A 27,349-nucleotide genomic window follows, 5' to 3' on the forward strand; every position below is an offset into this window, starting at 1 on the left:
TGCCCTTTCTATTGTCTGTGGAAGTTGTTTCTCTTTTTGTCTTCAGGTTGTCTTAGTCTTGTTGTTGTGCATGGGAACCTACTGTAATTGTGGATATGTTTGATATTACTTGTATGCATTTCAGTTATCCTTGACATATTGATATTTGGGGAGGAGGTGGTGGATGCCTTTCTATGTTTGGTGGGATGTAAGTGTTGTACTTGTAACCGGAACTGTTGGCTTGCCCTTGACTTAACATGGATTACTTGTTAGTCTTTATGTTGTTGTTGTTATTTTGGGAACCAAGCATTTCTTTAAAGGTTCATGTTGTTATTCTGTGTTTTTCAGGTCTTTAAACCTTTGGTGTCAGGTGGTGGTTGTGTATGGAGTGATTGGGTGAAAGTGCAGGTGGTTGGTTTCATGATTGTGGGAGGGTTGCTGACAGGGGGGGTATGGGTGGAGGCGTCTACATTATAATAGTAAAATATGTTGGTCTGAGGTCAAGGTTAGAACCACATGATAAGTCACACACACTATCTGTGAATAAATGTATTTGACCTAAATAGTCGACTCGACCGAAACCTTGACAAGTACACATGTGCAGGAGTAGATATGAAAACGTGCAGTTTCCCTCAGAAACATACATGCTCCTCTAAAGCCTCAGCAGGACTTAGCTACATGCTCCTCTAAAGCCTCAGCAGGACTTAGCTACATGCTCCTCTAAAGCCTCAGCAGGACTTAGCTACATGCTCCTCTAAAGACTCAGCAGGACTTAGCTACATGCTCCTCTAAAGCCTCAGCAGGACTTAGCTTCATGCTCCTCTAAAGCCTCAGCAGGACTTAGCTTCATGCTCCTCTAAAGCCTCAGCAGGACTTAGCTACATGCTCCTCTAAAGCCTCAGCAGGACTTAGCTACATGCTCCTCTAAAGCCTCAGCAGGACTTAGCTGCATGCTCCTCTAAAGCCTCAGCAGGACTTAGCTTCATGCTCCTCTAAAGCCTCAGCAGGACTTAGCTACATGCTCCTCTAAAGCCTCAGCAGGACTTAGCTACATGCTCCTCTAAAGCCTCAGCAGGACTTAGCTTCATGCTCCTCTAAAGCCTCAGCAGGACTTAGCTACATGCTCCTCTAAAGCCTCAGCAGGACTTAGCTACATGCTCCTCTAAAGCCTCAGCAGGACTTAGCTGCATGCTCCTCTAAAGCCTCAGCAGGACTTAGCTTCATGCTCCTCTAAAGCCTCGCAGGACTTAGCTACATGCTCCTCTAAAGCCTCAGCAGGACTTAGCTACATGCTCCTCTAAAGCCTCAGCAGGACTTAGCTTCATGCTCCTCTAAAGCCTCAGCAGACAAAGCCAAACCACAGAGACCTCCTCTGTGGATACCCATTAGCTCTTTTTACTGGTCCTGGAGTTTTATCACTGAAGACACACCATGATACATTTCCCAGTGATGGGCTGGCTTATTCCCCATGGCTTTTAGAGCTTGGGACTCTTAAGGACATTGGAGATAACTGGAGGGATATATCTGGTTTGGAGATAACTGGAGGGATATCTCTGGTTTGGAGATAACTGGAGGGATATCTCTGGTTTGGAGATAACGGGGGATATCTCTGGTTTGGAGATAACTGGAGGGATATCTCCGGTTTGGAGATAACTGGAGGGATATCTCTGGTGTGGAGATAACTGGAGGGATATCTCTGGTGTGGAGATAACTGGAGGGATGTCTCTGTTTTTTGGGATGATAATATCTAGCCTCAATGCGTTAGGAAGAGGGAGAGGGTAAAGGAGGGTGAAAGAGCTAAAGTAATATGGTTGCATACGGGTTGGAAGAGGGTCACTTTTGGGCTGATAAAGAAGGAGGGGGGAAAGAGCCTTGAGAAGGAGGGGGAAACAGAGGGAGAGAGAGAGACAGCTGAGCGTTAGTACTGTGGATCAGAGCACGCTGCCCAGGGTTTGGTGGTTTTCCCATGAAAAGGCAGAGAGATGGAACATAAAGTTCCCAGGGAACGAAGATGAAACAGAAGAGAGGAATGAGGGAATGGAAGGGAGGAGTGGTGAAGTGGTGGTGGTGGTGGTGCTGTAATTTGATAATTGTGGATTATTGTTAGATGCTTGGTTTCAACACTACTAATGGATGATGTGAGAGAGAGTGAAGGAGGTAGTGAGGTAGAGACAGCAGAAGAGAGAAAGCGAGTGCAATGACCGAAAGAAAATCCACTCCTTGAATTTATGCGAATGATGCAATGACAACTGTATCAACATTACATGATTACTTCCTGAATAGTGGATTGCTGCCACTTGTGAAATGCTTATTCGGAGATAAGCTGAGTGTCTGTATGACATTGCTGAGGGTCATCCCTCAAACCCCCAGTACCCCCCTCCCTCACCTCTCCCCCGGGCTCAGAGTCCTGCCTCAGCTCCAGATGTGTGGAGGAGCTGCTCTGCACTAACGCCACTGTGTGTGTGTGTGTGTGTGTGTGTGTGTGTGTGTGTGTGTGTGTGTGTGTGTGTGTGTGTGTGTGTGTGTGTGTGTGTGTGTGTGTGTGTGTGTGTGTGTGTCAGAGTGACATCATCCTCCTGCATCCCAACTGCTTTGCTCCTCCCACAAAGGCCAGTGAAGTGTGTGCGTGTGTGCGTGTGTGTGCTCAGGAAAATAACAATTTCTCTCCTCTTTTCCTCCTCCTCTTTCTTGTCTTTCTTTCCCCTCATCCTCTGTTTCTCTAAGTTCTCTCATGTGGATGTTTATTAGTTCTGGCCTATAAGGGGCTAGTGACTTAATCACCCAGCCCGTGTGACACAATGCGTTCTGATGGACTGTGGCAATCACATAATCACACTTACTTTCAGTTGGAAGTAAAACCGTTTTACGTTTTCAACATGTGTTCCATGTCCACAATGCATTGCTGTTACCTGTAAAGCCTATAGCTAGCCAACTACATTTTATTTTAGAGCAGTCTGCCCTTTTAAGATTTTCATAAGCTACAATAATGCTATAGTCATGATTAAGTCATGCTACAGTCATGATATATGAGCCTTTACCAATAACAAGAGCCGGGAGGCTTTCCTGGTCTGCATAACAGGTCCAGAAAAACTCATGGTCCAACACTAATGGCTGCTGGGTAATCAAGTCAGTTATTTATATAATGGTAGATCAGCTTCATAATTAAAGCTTTGACAAATAAGCATAACAGCATAATTCCTTGCCCCCCCCCCTCTTTTGTCCACGACTCTTTCTCCCCCCGTCCCTCCCCATCCTTTCCAAATTGGAGGTAGTGAAAGTGGTCGGAGTACCCCCAGTTTGTCCACGTATTCCGATGGCAAATCTCCCTCCTTCACCTATGTGGCAACTCCCAGGCATTTCCACGTACCAGGTAGGTTTGCCGTTTCACTTCGACCTCTCACCTTAGAATCCATGACCCTTGACCCTCCCCAACACAACCGCTCTCTCTATTGGACCACGCCATCTGTTTGCTGTCTCTGTCCAGGTCTGTCTAGGTAACAGATCTAAGTAGATATATCTGATGTCTGGGGGAGACCCTTCTCTGTTATCCCTGTCTTCCTGTGTCATTGTCTGTGTCCCTGTCAAATGGTTTCTTTCGGACTTATCCTGTCCATAGTACTTCTGACTCCCTCTCTGTCTGTCTCACGTTCCCTCAATCTATCTGTCTCACGTTCCCTCAATCTGTCTGTCTCACGTTCCCTCAATCTGTCTGTCTCACGTTCCCTCAATCTGTCTGTCTCACGTTCCCTCAATCTATCTGTCTCACGTTCCCTCAATCTGTCTGTCTCACGTTCCCTCAATCTGTCTGTCTCACGTTCCCTCAATCTGTCTGTCTCACTGTCCCTCAATCTGTCTGTCTCACTGTCCCCTCAATCTGTCTGTCTCACACTGTCTCCCTGTCCCCAATCTGTCTGTCTCACTGTCCCTCAATCTGTCTGTCTCACTGTCCCTCAATCTGTCTGTCTCACTGTCCCTCAATCTGTCTGTCTCACTGTCCCTCAATCTGTCTGTCTCACTGTCCCTCAATCTGTCTGTCTCACTGTCCCTCAATCTGTCTGTCTCACTTCCCTCAATCTATCTCTCACGTTCCCTCAATCTGTATGTCTCACGTTCCCTCAATCTATCTGTCTCCTCCTCAATCTATCTATCTCATGTTCCTCAATCTGTCTGTCTCTATTATATACGTTCCCTCAATCTGTCTGTCTCACGTTCCCTCAATCTATCTCTCACGTTCCCTCAATCTGTCTGTCTCACGTTCCCTCAATCTGTCTGTCTCACGTTCCTCAATCTATCTCTCACGTTCCCTCAATCTATCTGTCTCACGTTCCCTCAATCTGTCTGTCTCACGTTCTCAATCTGTCTGTCTCACGTTCCCTCAATCTATATGTTGAGGTATGTTGTGATCTCTCACGTTGAGGTATGTTGTGATCTCAATCTGTTGATGTCTCACGTTCCCTCAATCTATCTGTCTCACGTTCCCTCAATCTATCTGTCTCACGTTCCCTCAATCTGTCTGTCTCACGTCCCTCAATCTGTTGAGGTATGTTGTGATCTGTCTCACGTTACCTCAATCTGTCTGTCTCACGTTCCCTCAATCTGTCTGTCTCACGTCAATCTGTCTGTCTCACGTTCCCTCAATCTGTCTGTCTCACGTTCCCTCAATCTGTCTGTCTCACTGTCCCTCAATCTGTCTGTCTCACGTTCCCTCAATCTGTCTCACGTTCCCTCAATCTGTCTTTCTCACTGTCCCTCAATCTATCTGTCTGTTCCCTCTATCTGTCTCACTGTATTATATACTGTCTGTCTCACTGTCCCTCAATCTGGCTGTCTCACTGTCCCACAATCTGTCTGTCTCACTGTCCCTCAATCTGTCTGTCTCACTGTCCCTCAATCTGTCTGTCTCACTGTCCCTCAATCTGTCTGTCTCACTGTCCCACAATCTGTCTGTCTCACTGTCCTATTATATACTACAATCTGTCTGTCTCACTGTCCCCCAATCTGTCTGTCTCACTTCCCTCAATCTGTCTGTCTCACTGTCCTCAATCTGTCTGTCTCACTGTCCTCATTATCTGTCTGTCTCACTGTCCTCAATCTGTCTGTCTCACTGTCCCTCAATCTGTCTGTCTCACTGTCCCCCAATCTGTCTGTCTCACTGTCCCTCAATCTGTCTGTCTCACTGTCCCTCAATCTGTCTGTCTCCTTTCCCTCTCTCTTTCTAAATGTATGTTTCTCTCTGATTCTCCCTTTCCTCTTTCTTCCTCCTATGTTGTGATCTATTATATACTATATGTTGAGGTATGGTGTGATCTATTATATACTATATGTTGAGGTATGTTGTGATCTATTATATACTATATGTTGAGGTATGTTGTGATCTATTATATACTATATGTTGAGGTATGTTGTGATCTATTATATACTATATGTTGAGGTATGTTGTGATCTATTATATACTATATGTTGAGGTATGTTGTGATCTATTATATACTATATGTTGAGGTATGTTGTGATCTATTATATACTATATGTTGAGGTATGTTGTGATCTATTATATACTATATGTTGAGGTATGTTGTGATCTATTATATACTATATGTTGAGGTATGTTGTGATCTATTATATACTATATGTTGAGGTATGTTGTGATCTATTATATACTATATGTTGAGGTATGTTGTGATCTATTATATACTATATGTTGAGGTATGTTGTGATCTATTATATACTATATGTTGAGGTATGTTGTGATCTATTATATACTATATGTTGAGGTATGTTGTGATCTATTATATACTATATGTTGAGGTATGTTGTGATCTATTATATACTATATGTTGAGGTATGTTGTGATCTATTATATACTATATGTTGAGGTATATTGTGATCTATTATATACTATATGTTGAGGTATGGTGTGATCTATTATATACTATATGTTGAGGTATGTTGTGATCTATTATATACTATATGTTGAGGTATGTTGTGATCTATTATATACTATATGTTGAGGTATGTTGTGATCTATTATATACTATATGTTGAGGTATGTTGTGATCTATTATATACTATATGTTGAGGTATGTTGTGATCTATTATATACTATATGTTGAGGTATGTTGTGATCTATTATATACTATATGTTGAGGTATGTTGTGATCTATTATATACTATATGTTGAGGTATGGTGTGATCTATTATATACTATATGTTGAGGTATGTTGTGATCTATTATATACTATATGTTGAGGTATGTTGTGATCTATTATATACTATATGTTGAGGTATATTGTGATCTATTATATACTATATGTTGAGGTATGGTGTGATCTATTATATACTATATGTTGAGGTATGGTGTGATCTATTATATACTATATGTTGAGGTATGGTGTGATCTATTATATACTATATGTTGAGGTATGTTGTGATCTATTATATACTATATGTTGAGGTATATTGTGATCTATTATATACTATATGTTGAGGTATGTCTAAATCTGAATGCTGAATGTGTCTTCAGTTTCACAGGTTAATAGACATTTGTTAGAATCTCACCCACTAACACAGACATTGTATCAACATCCTCATATCCTCTTATTATGCAAATACTTTGAACTTTTCTTATTTAAATATTTAGTTACTGTGTATTTGTGTGTTTTCAAAAAATGCTACTAAAATCAACGACTTCTGTTGGAAGTTTTTGAAAGATTTTTCAAATAACTTCTATAAATATCCTACTACACCCTTTTGGTTTGTTTACCAACTCATAGAAGTGGTAGAAGAATATATTGACTACTTTAAAATGGAGAGTCTACTGTCACAGACACAACGATGAGAAGTCTAAGTCTTTGACCCGGCATCATTGGATGTAACTGACTCTTCTCGTAACATCTCCTTTTGATCCATCCTGTTTCCATTGACTTTTACAGTGTCACTCAGCCATATGGAGAGAAAAAAAAGTCCCATACTTGGATGGAGTTGATGTAAATAAATGAACAAAGCAAAGTGATTATATACTTAATGTGTTTTCTAACCATTGTTTTTATGGTTTTCATATGTGTATTGTTCAGCGGTGCTGGCAGTGGCTGAAACAGGGTAGAAAATGACCCACATGTGTTGTATTTCATTCATTATTTATCCTAAAAAGATTGGAGTTTAGTTAATGTATAGCAGTTGTTGCTAGCTAAGTGTCTCTGTCACTGAACGTTTGATGGACTGGGTCAGCTTGGAACAGGCATATAGTGTCAATTATGGGTTGAAAGAGTCACTTGCCCCATTTCTTTTATTGAATCAGTTGAATTGAATCATTTGAGTTGAATCATTTGAATTGAATCATTTGAGTTGAATCATTTGAATTGAATCATTTGAGTTGAATCATTTGAGTTGAATCATTTGAATTGAATCATTTGCCCTTTTATTTATTGTTTGATGAGTTTATTTGTTTGTTATGCTTGTTATATTTGCTCTAGATGCAGTAATGAATGATGTGTTGTAATTAGGGAAAATATAAAAAGATGTATATTTTTCATGACTCTGCCATTAGTGCATTTATTGTTGGATACGACATTGATCAACAATTACCATTGTTCTGGAAATATCTTTCCATGGGTTTCAGCTTCACATTACCACAGGATCATTAAATGATCAAAATGACATGTTTTTGAATGTTGCAAGAATAATGACAACAAGTGATGATATGTCTGTCGTGCCAGTTCTAACTAAAATGGCATATGTCTCGCATTGAATCTACCATGAAGTATGCTGCCCCTATCGTTCCACTGCTTCTTAGACTATTCCATCCCTCAATAACCGTTAACTCATGCTTCTTTTTCACCCTCTCTCTCTTTCTTTCTCTCTCATCCTGGGCTTCTTTCATTACTCTCCTCTCATCTTCAGAGACTAAGGTCAAGATAGATAATATCTATAGAAAACCCCCTATCTACAGACAGCATGGTACAGTCCACTTTCTTCCTCTACTTCCTGGTCTAACTTCCTGGTCTGGTCTCTGCACGATGTGTCGCATGACACCTGTCACCATACGCTCCTAGTAGAAAATGCCCATAAACACAGATCTAGGATCAGCTTCCTCCTCCCACTCTACCCATTAGGTGGGAACATGAAACTGATCTAAGATCAGTGTCTATAGGGCAACTTCATCCTATTCCTTTCTATTTGACCCATTATTCTGTCCCATCTCCAGTCTTTTTCAACGGACAAGGCTTTAGAACTCAGGCAACAGAGTCACTGCAACCAATTTAAGTAGCCATCTTGAAATGTGCAGTAACGTTGTAGCATAGTGGGCTCCCGAGTGGCGCAGCGGTCTAAGGCACTACATCTCAGTGCAAGAGGTGTCACTATAGTACCTGGTTCAAATCCAGGCTGTATCACATTTGGCCGGGGTAGACCCTCATTGTAAATAAGAATTTGTTGTTAACTGACTTGCCTAGTTAATGGACCACTATATATATATATATATAATGGACCACTATGTATACTGTATATAGTGGTCCATAACACACTGATGAGGTTAGGACCTCTTTAGCTCCCTGTCTCAAGCCATATACAGGGACATGTGATCACATGTGATCTAGTATCTAAAGTACAATCCACTTGAAAGCCTGACATGAAAAACCAAAATGGCCATATTCAATATTTTACAACATATTTTAATCATATTTGATTCATCCTTTTCTGTTTCTTACACCTTTGTGATTATGTTTCGGCTCATCCCTACATGCCTGACCGTACCCATCTGAGTAGCTCATTGGTTCTACTAGTACATGTGTTGTGTCCATCGTGATTGGTCGAGAACATGACTCACTTGGTGTTGTGGTGCTGATGGTGTCTTGGTCACTTCCTGTTCCACTTAACCCTTTGTGTATGTGGTGTTTCTATTTGGTGTTTCTATGTGTGAGTGTGTAGATGCCCCAAATCCCTTAGAATATGAGAATGCATGTGTTGTATAATCTTCTGGCTACACAATGGATGATTATTCTACATCTACAATACATATGAAATATGACTAAATCACAGCCATATGTAGAATGTGACATTATTCTCAATTTATGAGTAACAGTTTTCAGTTTAGTTTGTATATATTCTAGCAGGCATGATCTCATGAACAAGAGCATGCATTTGCGTGTGTCGTTTTCCTGCATTAAAAAAAAAACAACCTTTTTGACCAGCTATTAAAAAACTATTTTAACTATTTGACCAGCTATTCCCAGTAAATAGGCACACTTTCTGTCTCATAAACTGGCCATTTGAGCAAACTGGTTCGTGCCAGTTGAATTCATACTATACATACGAGTAATAGTTAGCTATACAACAGTACTGTAACTATGCCATGACCCAATTGGAGATTCTCGACAGGCTGTCTCGTAATGATGATGTCATAGTGTGGAGTTGATTTATTGTAGGATGCAGTCTTTCTGTGCGTACTGTAATGTAAAGCTGGTAGACAGATGTGTGGTACGGCCCGGTACAGCGACTGTGATGTGACGGGTTCTACAGTAATGTAGTACAGCAGGAGTGTGGTTGGTAACATAATGTATGACTGTTTTACAGCCTCTAGAACTTCCTGGCAAGAAGGAGACGACATCAAGGTGAGGCGTCTGTCCGTCCGTCTGTCTGAACATCCATCTGCTCGTCTACTAACCTACACATGCATTTATTCATCCATCTACATACAGTATCTATCACTACATCCATCCATCTATATACAGTATCTATCACTACATCCATCCATCTATATACAGTATTGATCACTACATCCATCCATCTACATACTGTATCTATTACTACATCCATCCATCTATATACAGTATCGATCACTACATCCATCCATCTATATACAGTATCTATCACTACATCCATCCGTCTATATACAGTATCTATCACTACATCCATCCATCTATATACAGTATCTATCATTACAACCATCTATATACAATATCTATCACTATATCATCCATCTATATACAATATCTATCACTACATCCATCTATATACAGTATCTATCACTACATCCATCCGTCTATATACAGAATCTATCACTACATCCATCCATCCATCAACATATAGAATCTATCACTACATCCGTCCATTCATCCATCTCACTCTCAATCTCTCTATGTAGACAAGGACCAGTTGGATGATCTTGAAGAGTGAGATAGACGGCGAGCCCCTCCCAGAGTACCTGCTGGACCCCAGGAAGTCTACCTGCAGCCTGCCCACTGACACCTCCCGGACCAGTGAGTAGCCAATCAGTGGTCAAACCTTACTTGACAGGCACGGGCTCAACCAGTGCATTAACTTCAGGTTAATAGAGTAGCAAATGGGTTTTTATAGATGACAGATATGTGTTTATTTCCTTACAGACTTCCCATACAATAAGTGTGCTTCCCTGCCAGGATATGGAAGGAATGGCATATACAAGGTACGTTGTCGTACTCAAACACTGTAAAGTGAACACAGGCTTCTATGATTGTGAGGAAAGTAACATAGTGCATTTCTATGTGACCTACTACTGATCAGTACTGTCACATTGGTTCAGCAGGTTCACATCTCACTGCCATCGCCTCGTGTAGCGTGTCGAGTGCCATCATCGCAATTCACGTACACTGTCTCTCTCTCTCTCTCTCTCTTCATGAGGAATAGTACCCTAACACACACACACACACACACACACACACACACACACACACACACACACACACACACACACACACTCACCCACACATTTGCACCAGGTGGCTTCATACTCCGATGACACAATGTGATACCCCAATTATATGTACGCGTCAATAAGGGCAGACCGGCGGAGGGGGTGTGGTTTCGGCATCTCTAATGGGGGAGTGGGCATCTGGCAGGAGGACAGTCAGTTAGGTCCTATCCCAGCCAGGCGTTTGATTCGATGTGTCCTTTTGACACTTGAAGATGGTGCCGACAGACATGGCAGCTCTGCTTCTAGCTCCTAAGAAACCCTGCCGTTTTTTTGTGATATTTCTTACATTATTAGCACAGAATGTTTTTTTTTGTGTTTCTAAATTCCGTTATTTTACTTTTAGATTTGTGTGTATTGTTAGATATTGTTAGATATTACTGCACTGTTGGAGATAGGAACACAAGCATTTCGCTACACCGGCAATAACATCAGCTAAATATGTGTATGCGACCAATCAAATTTGATTTGATTCCAAAAGAGCTCAGTGAGGTAATGGAAAACTCCCTCAAAAAATGGAAATGAGATGTGGCTGTCGCCATACCGACGGGTTTAGTCAAGCGTGCTAACGATTAGAACTCCTATAAAGAGAGATGGTGATTGGTCTGTAGGCCTCTCTCAGCTCGCCCCTCATTAAATAAGGTGCCGTGCTGATTGATGTGAGAAGGGCGGGCCAACTGGGTGCAGTTTTTGATTTAACCACCAGGTGGTAATGTTTATCGCCTTTTCTGTCATCGAGGGTGAGTGAGTGAGTTATGGCCGAGGGAAAGTGAAGTTCGTATCAAAAATAGGCTAAATTGGTCTGTGTCTCAATAGTTGAGCTGACTTTCTATCCTTGTGTCCTGTGTCCTTTTCTCCAGGATCACTGAGCTAGCAGCCTTATGATAGTTGAAAGCAATAGATGTAAACCTATACAATAGATGTTAACCTATACGGGGTGGCAGGTAGCCTAGTGGTTAGAGCCTTGGGCCAGTAACTGAAAGGTTGCTGGATTGAATCCCCGAGCTGACTAGGTATTTATCTGTCGTTCTGCCTCTGAACAAGGCAGTTAACCCACTGTTCCTAGGCCGTCATTGTAAATAAGAATTTGTTCTTAACTGACTTGCCTTGTTAAATAATAGTATTGTTTCAGTTGTAAGATGTGATTAGGAAAGGAAGCTATTTCACTTATCAACATAGGAAGGTTGGGTGTTTTTTTTCTTCAACTTTTGGACCGGGAAATCATGTTTTACAGCTTTCTTATCAGATTCCATGTAGGCCTATCACTCGTTACCACTGACTGTACAGATTGACATTAGGAGAAAGAGTTTATTATGATGGTTGTGCTTCCACTGAGGGGGTTTAGTCTAACCTTAATGGTGTGTTATTGCTGTTTATGTGTTAGTTGAAGTATGGGGTTGGGGTAGACAGAGGGGTGAAATAGTTGAAAGTTTAGCAGGAAATGAGAAATGTGGACCGTATCAGACCCCAGTAGCGTGTTACACTGAATATGTTAATTCTGCAACCGGATTGGCTGTTACTCCTCACCAGCCAATGCCTGTGGCAGCTGAGGCAGAGACAATGTATGGCTATTATGGAGGGGGGGGGGCTAAAGGAGTAGTCCACTATTTTACAACTTGATGTTAGATGGCTCCTCACCCTGAAAGTAGTCAATGGGCCAAGAGAAAATGTAATCCAGGGTTCAGTTTTCTTTAAAACAGCCGCTACAAACTTCAGCTAACCTTAGCCACCAAAAGATAACTGGAAGTGATGGAAGCATGTGCTACAAAATGATGTTGAAAACACCTGAAATCAATTCAAATCAACTCCATATGTATCACTTCCATTGATTTAATGAGCTGAGGATGGAGAAGTTGTTTTTTCTGAGCGTCTTCCTTTCTGTCCCACCCTGAGAAACACCAGAGATTCAGTTACATTGAGACTGGGACCTGAACCAAACCAGAACGAAGGCACTGTAGCTAAGCCAGTTCCCCTAAACTCCATCAATACATTGTAATATTTCTGAAACAAGATTTGAGTCCGTGGGAGAAGTCTACAGACAGTGTGCAGTTGAGAATGTGTGTGAGTCAACCTCCCTGTGATTATAGCGACCTTCGGACAGACATATTTTGTATCATTTCTCCTTGACCCAAAGAGAAAAGGAACGTAGAGAAAAACAAATCTGTTCTTTGTTACTGAACGGTACAGTAAACGCATGATGTCTGGAAACTGTCAAATACAACCAGATGGAGTTAGGTGTTTTGACCTTGTCTGTTTTTAGTCTAAACCGACTCTCTGTGTGTGTGTGTGTGTGTGTGTGTGTGTGTGTGTGTGTGTGTGTGTGTGTGTGTGTGTGTGTGTGTGTGTGTGTGTGTGTGTGTGTGTGTGTGTGTGTGTGTGTGTGTGCGTGTGTGTGTGTGTGTGTGCGTGCGTGCGTGTGTGTGTGTGTGTGTGTGTCCTCCCCAGGAGGTTGCCGACCATGTTGAGGTTGACCCAGACCAGCAGGACTCCCACAGCTGGGGAGGAATGAGAGGTAGGACCTAGATCTACAACACTAGATCTGTTAGCTCATTGATGCCATGTTGAAAAAGGTTGACTCTAGATCTACAATACTCATCCACATAGAACACCCGTTCTGCCAGTCACATTCTGTTAAAAGTCCCCACACACACACATCCCTGGGTCGCTCCTCTTTTCAGTTCGCTGCAACTAGCGACTGGAACGAGCTGCAACAAACACTCAAACTGGACAGTTTTATCTCAATCTCTTCATTCAAAGACTCAATCATGGACACTCTTATTGACAGTTGTGTCTGCTTTGCGTGATGTATTGTTGTCTCTACCTTCTTGCCCTTTGTGCTGTTGTCTGGGCCCAATAATGTTTGTGCCATATTTTGTGCTGCTACCATGTTGTTGTCATGTTGTGTTGCTACCATGCTGTTGCCATGTTGTGTTGCTACCATGTTGTTGTCATGTTGTGTTGCTACCATGTTGTTGTCATTTTGTGTTTCTACCATGTTGTTGTCATGTTGTGTTGCTACCATGCTGTGTTGTCATGTTGTGTTGCTACCATGTTGTTGTCATGTTGTGTTGCTACCATGTTGTTGTCATGTATTGCTGCCTTGCTATGTTGTTGTCTTAGGTCTCTCTTTATGTAGTGTTGTGTTGTCTCTCTTGTTGTGATGTGTGTTTTGTCCTATACTGTATATATCATTTATTTTATCCCAGTCCCCCGTCCCTGCAGGAGGCGTTTGGCCTTTCGGTAGGCCGTCATTGTAAATAAGAATTTGTTCTTAACTGACTTGCCTAGTTAATTTAAAGTTAAATTAAAATAAATTAAATGCACTTTTAATGGGAAGCAGTTCAGGTGGACGGGTTTTCACTCACAGCTGCTGAAGCCACATCCTTTTGCCTAATGAGTTACATCAGTGTGAGTCACCGTTCCAGAGCTGTCTGCCTCAGCATGCTCCTGCTATTCCTCAGCCAGAGAGCACACACAGTGCCAAGCCTGTAAAAGCATAGTTTCACAGAGTCTATGTGTGTGTGTGGGGGGGTGTTTTGTGTCAGTGGGAGAGAGTGGGTCACAGGCTTTTTTAAAGCCTTTGACGTACTGAGCTGGAACACAATATCTCATAAGTTATTAAAATAATCACTTTCATTTGCATCTATGTATTTTATTTGCGCTGTAATTGATTTTCTCTTTTATGGTAGTTTTCATACTGAAATAATTACACAGTCATTAATCTGACATTTCTCTCTCTCTTTCCCCCTCTTTTTCACTCTATCCTTTTTCCTCTCTTCCAGAGTACAAGGTAAGGGTCAATGTTTCACATCATGTTAGCGTCATGTGTTTGGCAAATACACTTTGATATCTTTGGCTAAATCTATTGTAGATTCCATTATCTCTCTCCCCAGGCTGGCTATAGTGTTAAATAGCTGACAGCGTGGGTTTTTTCATGTGTGCATGTGTTCCTTCCAGGTGTACCCCTATGAGGTGCTGTCTGTGACCCACAGGGTGAGGGTGAAGCTACCCAGAGATGTGGACCGTACCAGACTGGAGGTGAGAAGCCATCATATTTCTTCCCCCCCCCATCCTTCTTTATTTCTCTCTCTGCCTCTATCTCACTCTATCTCAGCACTTAGGGCAAAGATATGTTCTCTTTTCTCTAGCTCTACCCCTCCCTCCTTTCCCCCTCTCTTTTCCCCCCTCTCTATTCCTACTCCCTCCCTCCCTCCCTCCCTCCCTCCCTCCCTCCCTCCCTCCCCCTCCCTCCCTCTGTCCTGTGAGACTCCAGTCTCCAGTCCTGTGGTGATCTGGTTATGAATCCTACCATTCTACAGGGAGACCGAGACGAGCTCTTACACAGCGCTCCAGAACCTCAGCGTGTGTGTTCTCCACCGGCCTCTCATCACGTTGTCCCAATGTTGTGAGAGTAGCGTTGTGGCAACGTTGACGGCCTGCTCCCCTAGCATCACACTGACTTATAAACTAGTGATTTATCATGTCGTGTATCACCCCTAAACTTCCACCCTCTGTGTGTGTGTGTGTGTGTGTGTGTGTGTGTGTGTGTGTGTGTGTGTGTGTGTGTGTGTGTGTGTGTGTGTGTGTGTGTGTGCGCATTATGATGATAATGGCACCATTTTACGGGCTCCAAACCAACTGCTAGTTTTTAAAGTTTGTTTTTGCATTGTTTGTAACTTATTTTGTACATAAAGTTGCTGCTACCTTCTCGTATGACCGAAAAGAGCGTCTGGATATCAGAACAGTGATTACTCACCTCAAACTGGACAAAGATTTTTTAAATATTTTTATGTTATAAGTCCGACACCAAGAATACTCATCTCATGGTGTGTCACTGTCACAAATCACATACACTACCGTTCAGAAGTTTGGGGTCACTTAGAAATGTCCTTGTTTTGAAAGAAAAGCACTTTTTAAAAAAACATTAAAATAACATCAAATTGATCAGGTATACAGTGTAGACATGGTTAATGTTGTAAATGACTATTGTAGATGGAAAATGTGATTTTTAATGGAATATCTACATAGGTGTACATAGGCCCATTATCAGCAACCATCACTCCTGTGTTCCAATGGCACGTTCTGTTAGCTAATCCAAGTTTATCATTTTAAAAGTCTGATCTGATTGATCATTAGAAAACCATTTGGCCATTATGTTAACACAGCTGAAAACTGTTGTTCTGCTTAAAGAAGCAATACAACTGGCCTTCTTTAGACTAGTTGAGTATCTGGAGCATCAGCATTTGTGGGTTTGATTACAGGCTCAAAATGGCCAGAAACAAATACCTTTCTTCTGAAACTCATCAGTCTATTCTTGTTCTGAGAAATGAAGGCTATTCCATGTGAGAAATTGCCAAGAAACTGAAGATCTCGTACAACGCTGTGTACTACTCCCTTCACAGAACATCAAAAACTGTCTCTAAATAGAGTAGAAAGAGGAGTGGGAGGCCCCAGTGCACAACTGAGCAAGAGAACAAGTACATTAGAGTGTCTAGTTTGAGAAACAGACGGCTCACAAGTCCTCAACTGGCAGCTTCATTAAATAGTACCTGCAAAACACCCGTCTCAATGTCAACAGTGAAGAGGCGACTCCGGGATGCTGGCCTTCTAGGCAGAGTTGCAAAGAAAAAGCCATATCTCAGACTGGCCAATAAAAATAAAAGATTAAGATGGGAAAAAGAACACAGACACTGGACAGAGGAACTCTGCCTAGAAGGCCAGCATCCCGGAGTCACCTCTTCACTGTTGACGTTGAGACTGGACAGAGAACTCTGCCTAGAAGGCCAGCATCCCGGAGTCACCTCTTCACTGTTGACATTGAGACTGGACAGAGAACTCTGCCTAGAAGGCCAGCATCCCGGAGCTGCCTCTTCACTGTTGACATTGAGACTGGACAGAGAACTCTTCACATCCTGGAGTCGCCTCATCACTGTGACATTGAGACTGGACAGAGAACTCTGCCTAGAAGGCCAGCATCCTGGAGTCGCCCTCATCACATTGAGACTGGACAGAGAACTCTGACATCCTGGAGTGAGACTGGACAGAGAACTCTGCCTAGAAGGCCAGCATCCCGGAGTCGCCTCTTCACTGTAACGTTGAGACTGACCAGCATCCTGGAGTCGCCTCATCACTGTTGACATTGAGACTTTGACATGTAACAGAGAACTCTGAGAAGGCCAGCATCCCGGTCGAGAGAGAGAGAGAGAGAGAGAGAGAGAGAGAGAGATCATTGTCCTCAGTACTCCCTGTTCTCAGTGTATTCTACACAAACGCACACATGCGCGTACATGCACACAGCCCCATGGTGTGTGTACCATGTTGCATTCATCTGATGTGATGCCAGCAGTGCCTTGCCCAGATTCCTCCCTTCTCCACTGTAGATGCCTAGTCGGTATATAAACCAGGTGATTGACCATCACACGATGACAGCTTGTGTCTAATTTACAGTCGACATCGCCATGGAGACATATAGGCAAGAGTCGATCTTTAACCTTGTTGCCAACTTAATACTTTTATGATCTAGCTGTTAATGTCTTTGTCCTTGGGCAAAATCAATGCCATACTGTGTTTTTGTTCCATTGTATAATACTGACATTTTGGGAGAATGTAATAGAGTGTCTGTAATGCGAACCCAGCTGGGGTCGGACCGGGCGGTGGTTTGGAGGAAGGTTTCTGAGGCAAGGGATTTGATTTGGTGTGTTAAACCTAATGATAAAACGCACACACACACCTGTGACCAACACAGTTCTCATGTTGAACACAATAGGTGTTGGGTCTCATTTCACGTAGATTGTAGAATGAGGTCTGATAGTGAAGAAAACTTATCTCCAATATATTTAAATACAAATGTAAATACGTATTTACTGGGTTTTCTTCTTGTTTCAGTCAAAACTGAAGTCACCTTTGTCGAAACTCTTCACACAGTCAGCAAAACAGATGTGGACCAAACTGTGAATTCTTTTTCATTTGCTTTCACACAAAACGCATCCAATGACCACATTCTCCGAAATCCCTGAACTCTTTTCTCATTCATACTCCACCACCTGAAAAACTATATATTTGCAGCACATGCTTTCAAATGCGAACACAATGTTTCCAAAACTGTTAAAAACACATTCAAAACAGAATGCAGTAACCAGTAACCATTTCTGTGGTAAAAGCAGATTGAAACATAGAAAACAGAATATTATCAGATGCGCAGGAAATTGCCATTGTTGACATGGTAATTGGCAACAATGCAATAAAACTGAGGGAAATGTGGGCAGACAGAGTGCGGGCAGACAAAATCACTTTTGGGAATGTGAATATGGTCAGAACAACTGTTGCCAGAGTCATAGAGATACATAAAATAAGGATGAATCAGAAATGGTGAACGTGTGAAAGAACTCCGGTATCAATATGTCCAAGATGTCTGTTCAATAACCAAACAGGGTAGATACCCAGCTATGCATAATGTAAAAATACTGTAAAACAGGATTTACTGTATTTTAGAGAGTAATGGAGATGGAAACCAGGCACTGCACATTACATTCATCTTTGTGGATGAAGCTGGATTCAACCTGGCAAAAACACGCCGCAGGGCAAGAAATGTGATTGGACAGAGAGCAACCGTGTCCCAGGCCAGACAGGAGCTAACATCACAATGTGCACCACTGTCCAACGATGGTTTTCTGTTAAACAAACCACTCATTGGCCCCTACAATACAGAGAGGCTCATTTCTTTTCTGGATGACCTGTATAATCGACTTGTACCAGCAGAGGAGAGAAACTCCCCTACCTTCGTTGTTGTGTGGGATCATGTGGCTTTCCACCACTCTGCTGCAGTCACAGACTGGTTTACTGCACATCCCAGGATGTCAGTACTGTTCCTGCCTCCATACTCCCCCTTCCTAAACCCCATAGAGGAGGTTTTCTCTGTGTGGAGGTGGAAGGTTTATGACCAACATCCACATGACCAGATGGCCTTACTGGATGCTATGAATGTGGGGTGTGGAGACACTTCTCCTGAAGACAGGCAGGGTCTGGAGACACTTCTCCAGAAGACTGGCAGGGTGTGGAGACTGGCAGGGTGTAGAGACACTTCTCCTGAAGACTGGCAGGGTGTGGAGACTGGCAGGGTGTGGGGATACTTCTCCTGAAGACTGCCAGGGTGTGGAGACTGGCAGGGTGTGGGGATACTTCTCCTGAAGACTGCCAGGGTGTGGAGACTGGCAGGGTGTAGAGACACTTCTCCTGAAGACTGCCAGGGTGTGGAGACACTTCTCCTGAAGACTGCCAGGGTGTAGAGACACTTCTCCTGAAGACTGCCAGGGTGTGGAGACACTTCTCCTGAAGACTGCCAGGGTGTGGAGACACTTCTCCTGAAGACTGCCAGGGTGTGGAGACACTTCTCCTGAAGACTGCCTGGGTGTGGAGACACTTCTCCTGAAGACTGCCAGGGTGTGGAGACACTTCTCCTGAAGACTGCCAGGGTGTGGAGACACTTCTCCTGAAGACAGGCAGGGTGTGGGGACACTTCTCCTGAAGACTGCCAGGGTGTGGAGACACTTCTCCTGAAGACTGCCAGGGTGTGGAGACACTTCTCCTGAAGACTGCCAGGGTGTGGAGACACTTCTCCTGAAGACTGCCAGGGTGTGGAGACACTTCTCCTGAAGACAGGCAGGGTGTGGGGACACTTCTCCTGAAGACTGCCAGGGTGTGGAGACACTTCTCCTGAAGACTGCCAGGGTGTAGAGACACTTCTCCTGAAGACTGCCAGGGTGTGGAGACACTTCTCCTGAACACTGCCAGGGTGTGGAGACACTTCTCCTGAAGACTGCCAGGGTGTAGAGACACTTCTCCTGAAGACTGCCAGGGTGTGGAGACACTTCTCCTGAAGACTGCCAGGGTGTGGAGACACTTCTCCTGAAGACTGCCAGGGTGTGGAGACACTTCTCCTGAAGACTGCCAGGGTGTGGAGACACTTCTCCTGAAGACTGCCAGGGTGTGGAGACACTTCTCCTGAAGACTGCCAGGGTGTGGAGACACTTCTCCTGAAGACTGCCAGGGTGTGGAGACACTTCTCCTGAAGACTGCCAGGGTGTGGAGACACTTCTCCCGAAGACTGCCAGGGTGTGGAGACACTTCTCCTGAAGACTGCCAGGGTGTGGAGACACTTCTCCCGAAGACTGCCAGGGTGTGGAGACACTTCTCCTGAAGACTGCCAGGGTGTGGAGACACTTCTCCTGAAGACTGGCAGGGTGTGGGGACACTTCTCCTGAAGACTGCCAGGGTGTGGAGACACTTCTCCTGAAGACTGCCAGGGTGTGGAGACACTTCTCCTGAAGACTGCCAGGGTGTGGAGACACTTCTCCTGAAGACTGCCAGGGTGTGGAGACACTTCTACTGAAGACTGCCAGGGTGTGGAGACACTTCTCCTGAAGACTGCCAGGGTGTGGAGACACTTCTCCTGAAGACTGCCAGGGTGTGGAGACACTTCTCCTGAAGACTGCCAGGGTGTGGAGACACTTCTCCTGAAGACTGCCAGGGTGTGGAGACACTTCTCCTGAAGACTGCCAGGGTGTGGAGACACTTCTACTGAAGACTGCCAGGGTGTGGAGACACTTCTCCTGAAGACTGCCAGGGTGTGGAGACACTTCTCCTGAAGACTGCCAGGGTGTGGAGACACTTCTCCTGAAGACTGCCAGGGTGTGGAGACACTTCTCCTGAAGACTGCCAGGGTGTGGAGACACTTCTCCTGAAGACTGCCAGGGTGTGGAGACACTTCTCCTGAAGACTGCCAGGGTGTGGAGACACTTCTCCTGAAGACTGAAGGGTGTGGAGACACTGAAGACTGCCAGGGTGTGGAGACACTTCTCCTGAAGACTGACAGGGTGTGGAGACACTGAAGACTGCCAGGGTGTGGAGACACTTCTCCTGAAGACTGCCAGGGTGTGGAGACACTTCTCCTGAAGACTGACAGGGTGTGGAGACACTTCTCCTGAAGACTGCCAGGGTGTGGAGACACTTCTCCTGAAGACTGGCAGGGTGTGGAGACACTTCTCCTGAAGACTGCCAGGGTGTGGAGACACTTCTACTGAAGACTGGCAGGGTGTGGAGACACTTCTCCTGAAGACTGCCAGGGTATGGAGACACTTCTCCTGAAGACTGACAGGGTGTGGAGACACTTCTCCTGAAGACTGGCAGGGTGTGGAGACACTTCTACTGAAGACTGCCATGGTTTGACTAGACATTCCAGAAGATACTTTCCAAGATGCATCACCAGAGACGATGTAAGATGTGATGTTGATGAGAACTTGTGGCCAAATGCAGGAGAGAGGGAGAACTAGAACCCTCACAGTACAGTACAGTATGAGTGATTATACTATAAATGTTGATGAGAACTAGAACCCTCACAGTACTGTACAGTATGAGTGATTATACTATAAATGTTGATGAGAACTAGAACCCTCACAGTACTGTACAGTATGAGTGATTATACTATAAATGTTGATGAGAACTAGAACCCTCACAGTACTGTACAGTATGAGTGATTATACTATAAATGTTGATGAGAACTAGAACCCTCACAGTACTGTACAGTATGAGTGATTATACTAGACATGTTGATGAGAACTAGAACCCTCACAGTACTGTACAGTATGAGTGATTATACTAGACATGTTGATGAGAACTAGAACCCTCACAGTACTGTACAGTATGAGTGTTATACTAGACATGTTGATGAGAACTAGAACCCTCACAGTACTGTACAGTACGAGTGTTATACTAGACATGTTGTTTATGTTGTAATTATTATTGCAGCCCTGAAATTTCAGGAATTGTTTTTTGTTTCAACTTTTTATTTTTCACAAGTAAATTACAATATGCAAAGATATAGAAAAGATAAAGGCTATTGAAGCAAATTGACTTCAACTTCAAAGAGATGCGTTCATAGTTTATGTAATGCTCTCTGTTGTTAGTGTTTTTTAGGTCAGTGTGTTATGAGTGACAACGTATGCTTTCTGAGTGAGAACTGTTGCCAGTGTTCTGGTCCAACGAGCTTATTCTGAGACATGTATGAAGTGTTTTGGTGGTTTGAGGGAGTTTTGGAGGTGAGATGAACTGTTTGGCCAAGATGCATGTCGGTAATGCAGACTGTGAAGAGTTTTAAAAAAGGGGCTTCAGTATTGACCAGTGCTTGTTAGCAATTGGGGAAAAAACTGTAAATACTAAATAATAATCACAAAAGCAGGTTGTAAATACATTTTAAGAGGATGAAGCTCCTCGTAGACCCAGTCTTTCAGTCTTAGGGGTTAGGGTTTGGGAGAAATGCTTACCCTCCACATCAAGCCCTCTGTCCCTCTGTGCTCACCCCAGACAGAGTGTGTCCACGTCAGGCCCCAGTTCTGCTCCCCTGGGGGAAGGGGTGGGTGTGGTGGTGAGGGAACCATGTTCATGGCCAAAACCTCAACAATGCGTGCTCTCTCTCTCTCTCTCCCCCCTCTCTCTCCCTCTCTCTCTCTCTCTCTCTCTCTCTCTCTCTCTCTCTCTCTCTCTCTCTCTCTCTCTCTCTCTCTCTCTCTCTCTCTCTCTGTCCATCTCCCTCTCCCCCTCTCTGTGTCTTTCATCAAAGGATCCACAGGGGTGTAAAGTACTTCTTAAGTCATATTTGGGGTTTATCTGTACAAATTTTACTTTTATTTCACTACATTCCTAAAGAGAATGTTGTACTTTTTACTACATACATTTTCTCTGACACCCAGAAGTCCTCATTACATTTTAAATGCTTAGCAGGACAGGAAAATGGTCCAGTCAAGAGAACATCCCTGGTCATCCCTACTGCCTCTGATCTGGTGGACTCACTAAACAGAGAACATACCTGGTCCTCCCTACTGCCTCTGATCTGGTGGACTCACTAAACAGAGAACATGCCTGGTCCTCCCTACTGCCTCTGATCTGGTGGACTCACTAAACAGAGAATATCCCTGGTCATCCCTACTTCCTCTGATCTGGTGGACTCACTAAACAGAGAACATACCTGGCCATCCCTACTGCCTCTGATCTGGTGGACTCACTAAACAGAGAACATACCTGGTCCTCCCTACTGCCTCTGATCTGGTGGACTCACTAAACAGAGAACATACCTGGTCATCCCTACTGCCTCTGATTTGGTGGACTCACTAAACAGAGAACATGCCTGGTCCTCCCTACTGCCTCTGATCTGGTGGACTCACTAAACAGAGAACATACCTGGCCATCCCTACTGCCTCTGATCTGGTGGACTCACTAAACAGAGAACATACCTGGTCCTCCCTACTGCCTCTGATCTGGTGGACTCACTAAACAGAGAACATGCCTGGTCCTCCCTACTGCCTCTGATCTGGTGGACTCACTAAACAGAGAACATGCCTGGTCCTCCCTACTGCCTCTGATCTGGTGGACTCACTAAACAGAGAACATACCTGGCCATCCCTACTGCCTCTGATCTGGTGGACTCACTAAACAGAGAATATCCCTGGTCATCCCTACTTCCTCTGATCTGGTGGACTCACTAAACAGAGAACATACCTGGCCATCCCTACTGCCTCTGATCTGGTGGACTCACTAAACAGAGAATATCCCTGGTCATCCCTACTGCCTCTGATCTGGTAGACTCACTAAACAGAGAATATCCCTGGTCATCCCTACTACCTCTGATCTGGTGGACTCACTAAACACACATGCTTTGTTTGTAAATGATGTCTGAGTGTTGGAGTGTTGCCCCTGGCTATCTGCAAATAAATACAAACACAAGGAATTGGTGCCGTCTGGTTTGCTTGACCTTTTACTGCAGGGGGCTAAATCAGGTTCACACAGAGTGTTTCTTGGTCGTCTTAAACAAATCTATTCTGAAACAAAAGTATAAACCTCACACATGTAGCTATGGGCTTAAAAAAAGAAGGCACCTGTACCATGTCAGATATAGAGTTGAAAAATATGAGTAACTATCCACACATATGGCCACTAGGTCATTTGACTGCAGGATAGAGCTACAATAAGGAATTTGAACTGATTTATATGTTTGCTTTTAAGTGGTATTTTACTGGGTAACTTTCACTTTTATTTGTGTCGTTTTCCATTAAGATATCTTTATGACGATTGGGTACTTTTTACACCACCACAAACGCATTTGGTGTGTCATAATGGTGGTCTCTGATTGGTGGTCATCATTTGGTGTGTCATCATAGTAGTCTCTGATTTTGTGGTCATCATTTGGTGTGTCATCATAGTGGTTTCTGATTGGTGTGTCATCATAGTGGTCTCTGATTGGTGGTCATCATTTGGTGTGTCATCATAGTGGTCTCTGATTGGTGGTCATCATTTGGTGTGTCATAATAGTGGTCTCTGATTGGTGGTCATCATTTAGTGTGTCATCATAGTGGTCTCTGATTGGTGGTCATCATTTGGTGTGTCATAATGGTGGTCTCTGATTGGTGGTCATCATTTGGTGTGTCATAATAGTGGTCTCTGACTAGTAGTCAGACTCACTCAGGTGGAACAAACTTAAACTTGCACCTTTTTTGATCAAAATTGAAAGGGGTCATAATATATTTTAAAAGTAATCCCATAAGTAATCATCTACTTTTTCAAAAGTATCTGTAATTAAAGTATCTGTAATATGATTACAATATTCTTGTTGGTAATGTAACCAATTACTCCCCAACCGTGTGTGTGTGTGTGTGTGTGTGTATGTGTATGTGTATGTGTATGTGTGTGTGTGTGTGTGTGTGTGTGTGTGTGTGTGTGTGTGTGTGTGTGTGTGTGTGTGTGTGTGTGTGTGTGTGTGTGTGTGTGTATGTGTGTGTGTGTGTGTGTGTGTGTGTGTGTGTGTGTGTGTGTGTGTGTGTGTGTGTGTGTGTGTGTGTGTGTGTTAGTCTGAGTTTGTAGGGGAGTGGAGGGCATTTCACAAGACATGGACTCTTAAACAGGCTGGTGTCAATAGAGATGAGGCACTGTCTGTGGTTGATACTGTAGCTACAAGTATGACTGTGTGTGATGCTAAAAGTGAACTCTGTGTATTTAATAGTATCTGTCTCTCTCTCTGTGTGTCATACACTACCTGATCAAAAGTATGTGGACACCTGCTCATCAAACATCTGATTCAAAATCATGGGCATCAATATGGAGTTGATCCCCGCTTTGCTGCTATAACAGCCTCCACTCTTCTGGGAAGGAGTCCCACTAGATGTTGGAACATTGCTGCAGGGACTTTGTTCCATTCAGCCACAACAGCATTAGTGAGGTCGGGCACTCTTTGCAGGCCAATTAAATTCCTCCACACTGATCTCAACAAACCATTTCTGTATGGAGTGGATTGTCATGCTGAAACAGGAAAGGGCTTTCCCCTGTTGACACATTGTTGGAAGCACAGAATCGTCTAGAATGCTGTAGCGTTAAGAACTAAGGGGCCTTGCCCAAAACATGAAAAACAGCCCCAGAACATTATTCCTCCTCCACCAAGCTTTACAGCTGGCACTATGCATTCAGGCAGGTAGTGTTCTCCTGGCATCCGCCGAACCCAGATTTGTCTGTTGGACTGGCAGATGGTGAAGTATGATTCATCACTCCAGAGAACGCGTTTCCACTGCTCCAGAGTCCAATGGCGGCCAGCTTTACACCTCTCCAGGCGACGCTTAGCATTGCTCATGGAGTTCATGTGCTGACGTTGCTTGCAGTATGGAACTCGGTAGTGAGCGTTGCAACAGAGGACAGATGATTTTTACGCACTACGTACTTCAGCACGCAGCAGTCCAGTTCTGTGAGCTTGTGTGACCTACCACTTCACAGCTGAGCCGTTGCTCCTAGATGCTTCCACTTCACAATAACAGGACTTACAGTTGACCCGGGGCGGCTCTAGCAGGGTAGACATTTGACGAACTGACTTGTTGGAAAGGTGGCATCGTATTACGGTGCTGCGTTGAAAGTCCCTGAACTCTTCAGTAAGGCCATTCTACTGCCAATGTTTGTCTATGGAGATTGCATGGCTGTGTGTGCGATTTTATACACCTGTCAGCAACGGGTGTGGCTGAAATAGCTGAATCAACTAATTTGAAGAGGTGTCCACATACATTTGTATATGTAGTGTATCTACAGATGTAAGATTGTAATTTGAAGGGGTGTCCACATAGTGTTGGCCATGTAGTATATCGACAGATGTAAGATCGTAATTTGAAGGGGTGTCCACATAGTTGTTGGCCATGTAGTGTCTTTCCTCTCTGCCTTGTCATTCGAAGGAATATAAACAAATCTTGTTGTATGTGTGTTTCTTCCAGAGACACCTCTCCCCAGAGGACTTCCACCATGTGTTTGGGATGACCCTGAATCAGTTTGACCGCATGGCTCTGTGGAAGAAGAACGACATGAAAAAGAAGGCACGCCTTTTCTAAAGCCAAGCAGGAGAACGGGAGAAAAATCATTATAACATCTCCAGTCTACAACGTCTGTCCTGTCTGGAAGAAAGAAAAAAACATCTGAAATAATCTACATATGCACCGTTACGTTACAACTGAGAAACATCTAATCGCAGACAGAATGAGGAGTGGTTGGGAGTACCCAGTGGTTTCACAATGTCGCTGTAACATTCAACGTTGAGGCGATGTTCGTCACCTATAGCTTTTGTATGCGAGTGGTCTGAATGTTACTGTGATTCACCTTTAAGGGAGGTAAGGGAGCTGCATTTACATGGTCCGTCACACCACTCCTCCTCCAATCCTCTTCTCCTCTCATCCCTCTATGTGAGTTCTGCATCCCGCTCTCCCTTCCTCTGCAAAAAAGAGAAATAGCAGCTTTTCTAAAAATTCATGAGCTTTTTTTTCTCTTTGTTTCTGTGTTTCTCACTGGTTTCATATGTGTGTTCCTTTTACTGTGTTTGTCTCCACTTGGAACGGTTGAGTTTTTCCCTCTTTTATCGTTCCTTTCACTGTTTTTCTAAGGTCTCACTCTCTTTCCTTATCTACCGTGTCTTGTTTAACACCTCTCTCTCTCCTCTCTCTCTCTCATCCCACCTCTCCTTACCTCTCCTCACTCCTCTTTCTCATCCCACCTCTCCTTACCTCTCCTCACTCCTCTCTCTCTCTCTCTCTCTCTCTCCTCTCTCTCTCATCTCTCTCTCCTCTCTCTCTCTCTCTCTCTCTCTCTCTCATCCCACCTCTCCTTACCTCTCCTCACCTCTCTCTCTCTCTCTCTCATCCCACCTCTCCTTACCTCTCCTCCTCTCTCTCTCCCACCTCTCATCCCACCTCTCTCTTACCTCTCCTCATCCCACCTCTCTCCTCTCCTCTCTCTCTCTCTCATCTCACCTCACCTCTCCTTACCTCTCCTCCTCTCCTCTCTCTCTCCTCTCTCTCTCATCCCACCTCTCCTTACCTCTCCTCCTCCTCTCTCTCTCTCTCTCTCCTCTCTCCTCTCTCTCTCATCCCACCTCTCCTTACCTCTCCTCTCTCCTCTCTCTCATCCCACCTCTCCTTACCTCTCCTCTCCTCTCTCTCTCTCTCTCATCCCACCTCTCCTTACCTCTCCTCTACCTCTCTCTCTCATCCCACCTCTCCTCCTCTCATCTCTCTCTCTCTCTCTCTCTCTCATCCCACCTCTCCTTACCTCTCTCTCTCCTCTCTCTCTCTCTCTCCA

The 27,349-nt window shown here is 43.9% G+C and overlaps 1 protein-coding gene across 11 annotated transcripts in view; it reads left to right on the forward strand.

Moving 5' to 3' along the window:
• Positions 1-26,182, forward strand: part of LOC112214897 (actin-binding LIM protein 2) — a 118,611-nt gene extending 92,429 nt beyond the window's left edge. For 7 of the 11 annotated variants that reach the window (XM_042298416.1, XM_042298415.1, XM_042298417.1 and 4 more), the window contains 9 exons: positions 3,248-3,349; positions 7,876-7,932; positions 9,547-9,584; positions 10,118-10,232; positions 10,359-10,417; positions 13,148-13,214; positions 14,485-14,492; positions 14,660-14,740; positions 25,996-26,182. In XM_042298416.1, the coding sequence (XP_042154350.1) occupies positions 3,248-3,349; positions 7,876-7,932; positions 9,547-9,584; positions 10,118-10,232; positions 10,359-10,417; positions 13,148-13,214; positions 14,485-14,492; positions 14,660-14,740; positions 25,996-26,109 (641 nt within the window). In that variant the 3' untranslated portion in view covers positions 26,110-26,182. The remainder of the gene's footprint in view (positions 1-3,247; positions 3,350-7,875; positions 7,933-9,546; positions 9,585-10,117; positions 10,233-10,358; positions 10,418-13,147; positions 13,215-14,484; positions 14,493-14,659; positions 14,741-25,995) is intronic. The other 4 variants (XM_042298418.1, XM_042298420.1, XM_042298424.1 and 1 more) reach the window with 2 other exon arrangements.
• The last annotated feature ends 1,167 nt before the right edge of the window (positions 26,183-27,349 follow it).

This window comes from Oncorhynchus tshawytscha, linkage group LG15 (genome assembly GCF_018296145.1).
Source record: "Oncorhynchus tshawytscha isolate Ot180627B linkage group LG15, Otsh_v2.0, whole genome shotgun sequence".
Taxonomy (NCBI): domain Eukaryota; kingdom Metazoa; phylum Chordata; class Actinopteri; order Salmoniformes; family Salmonidae; genus Oncorhynchus; species Oncorhynchus tshawytscha.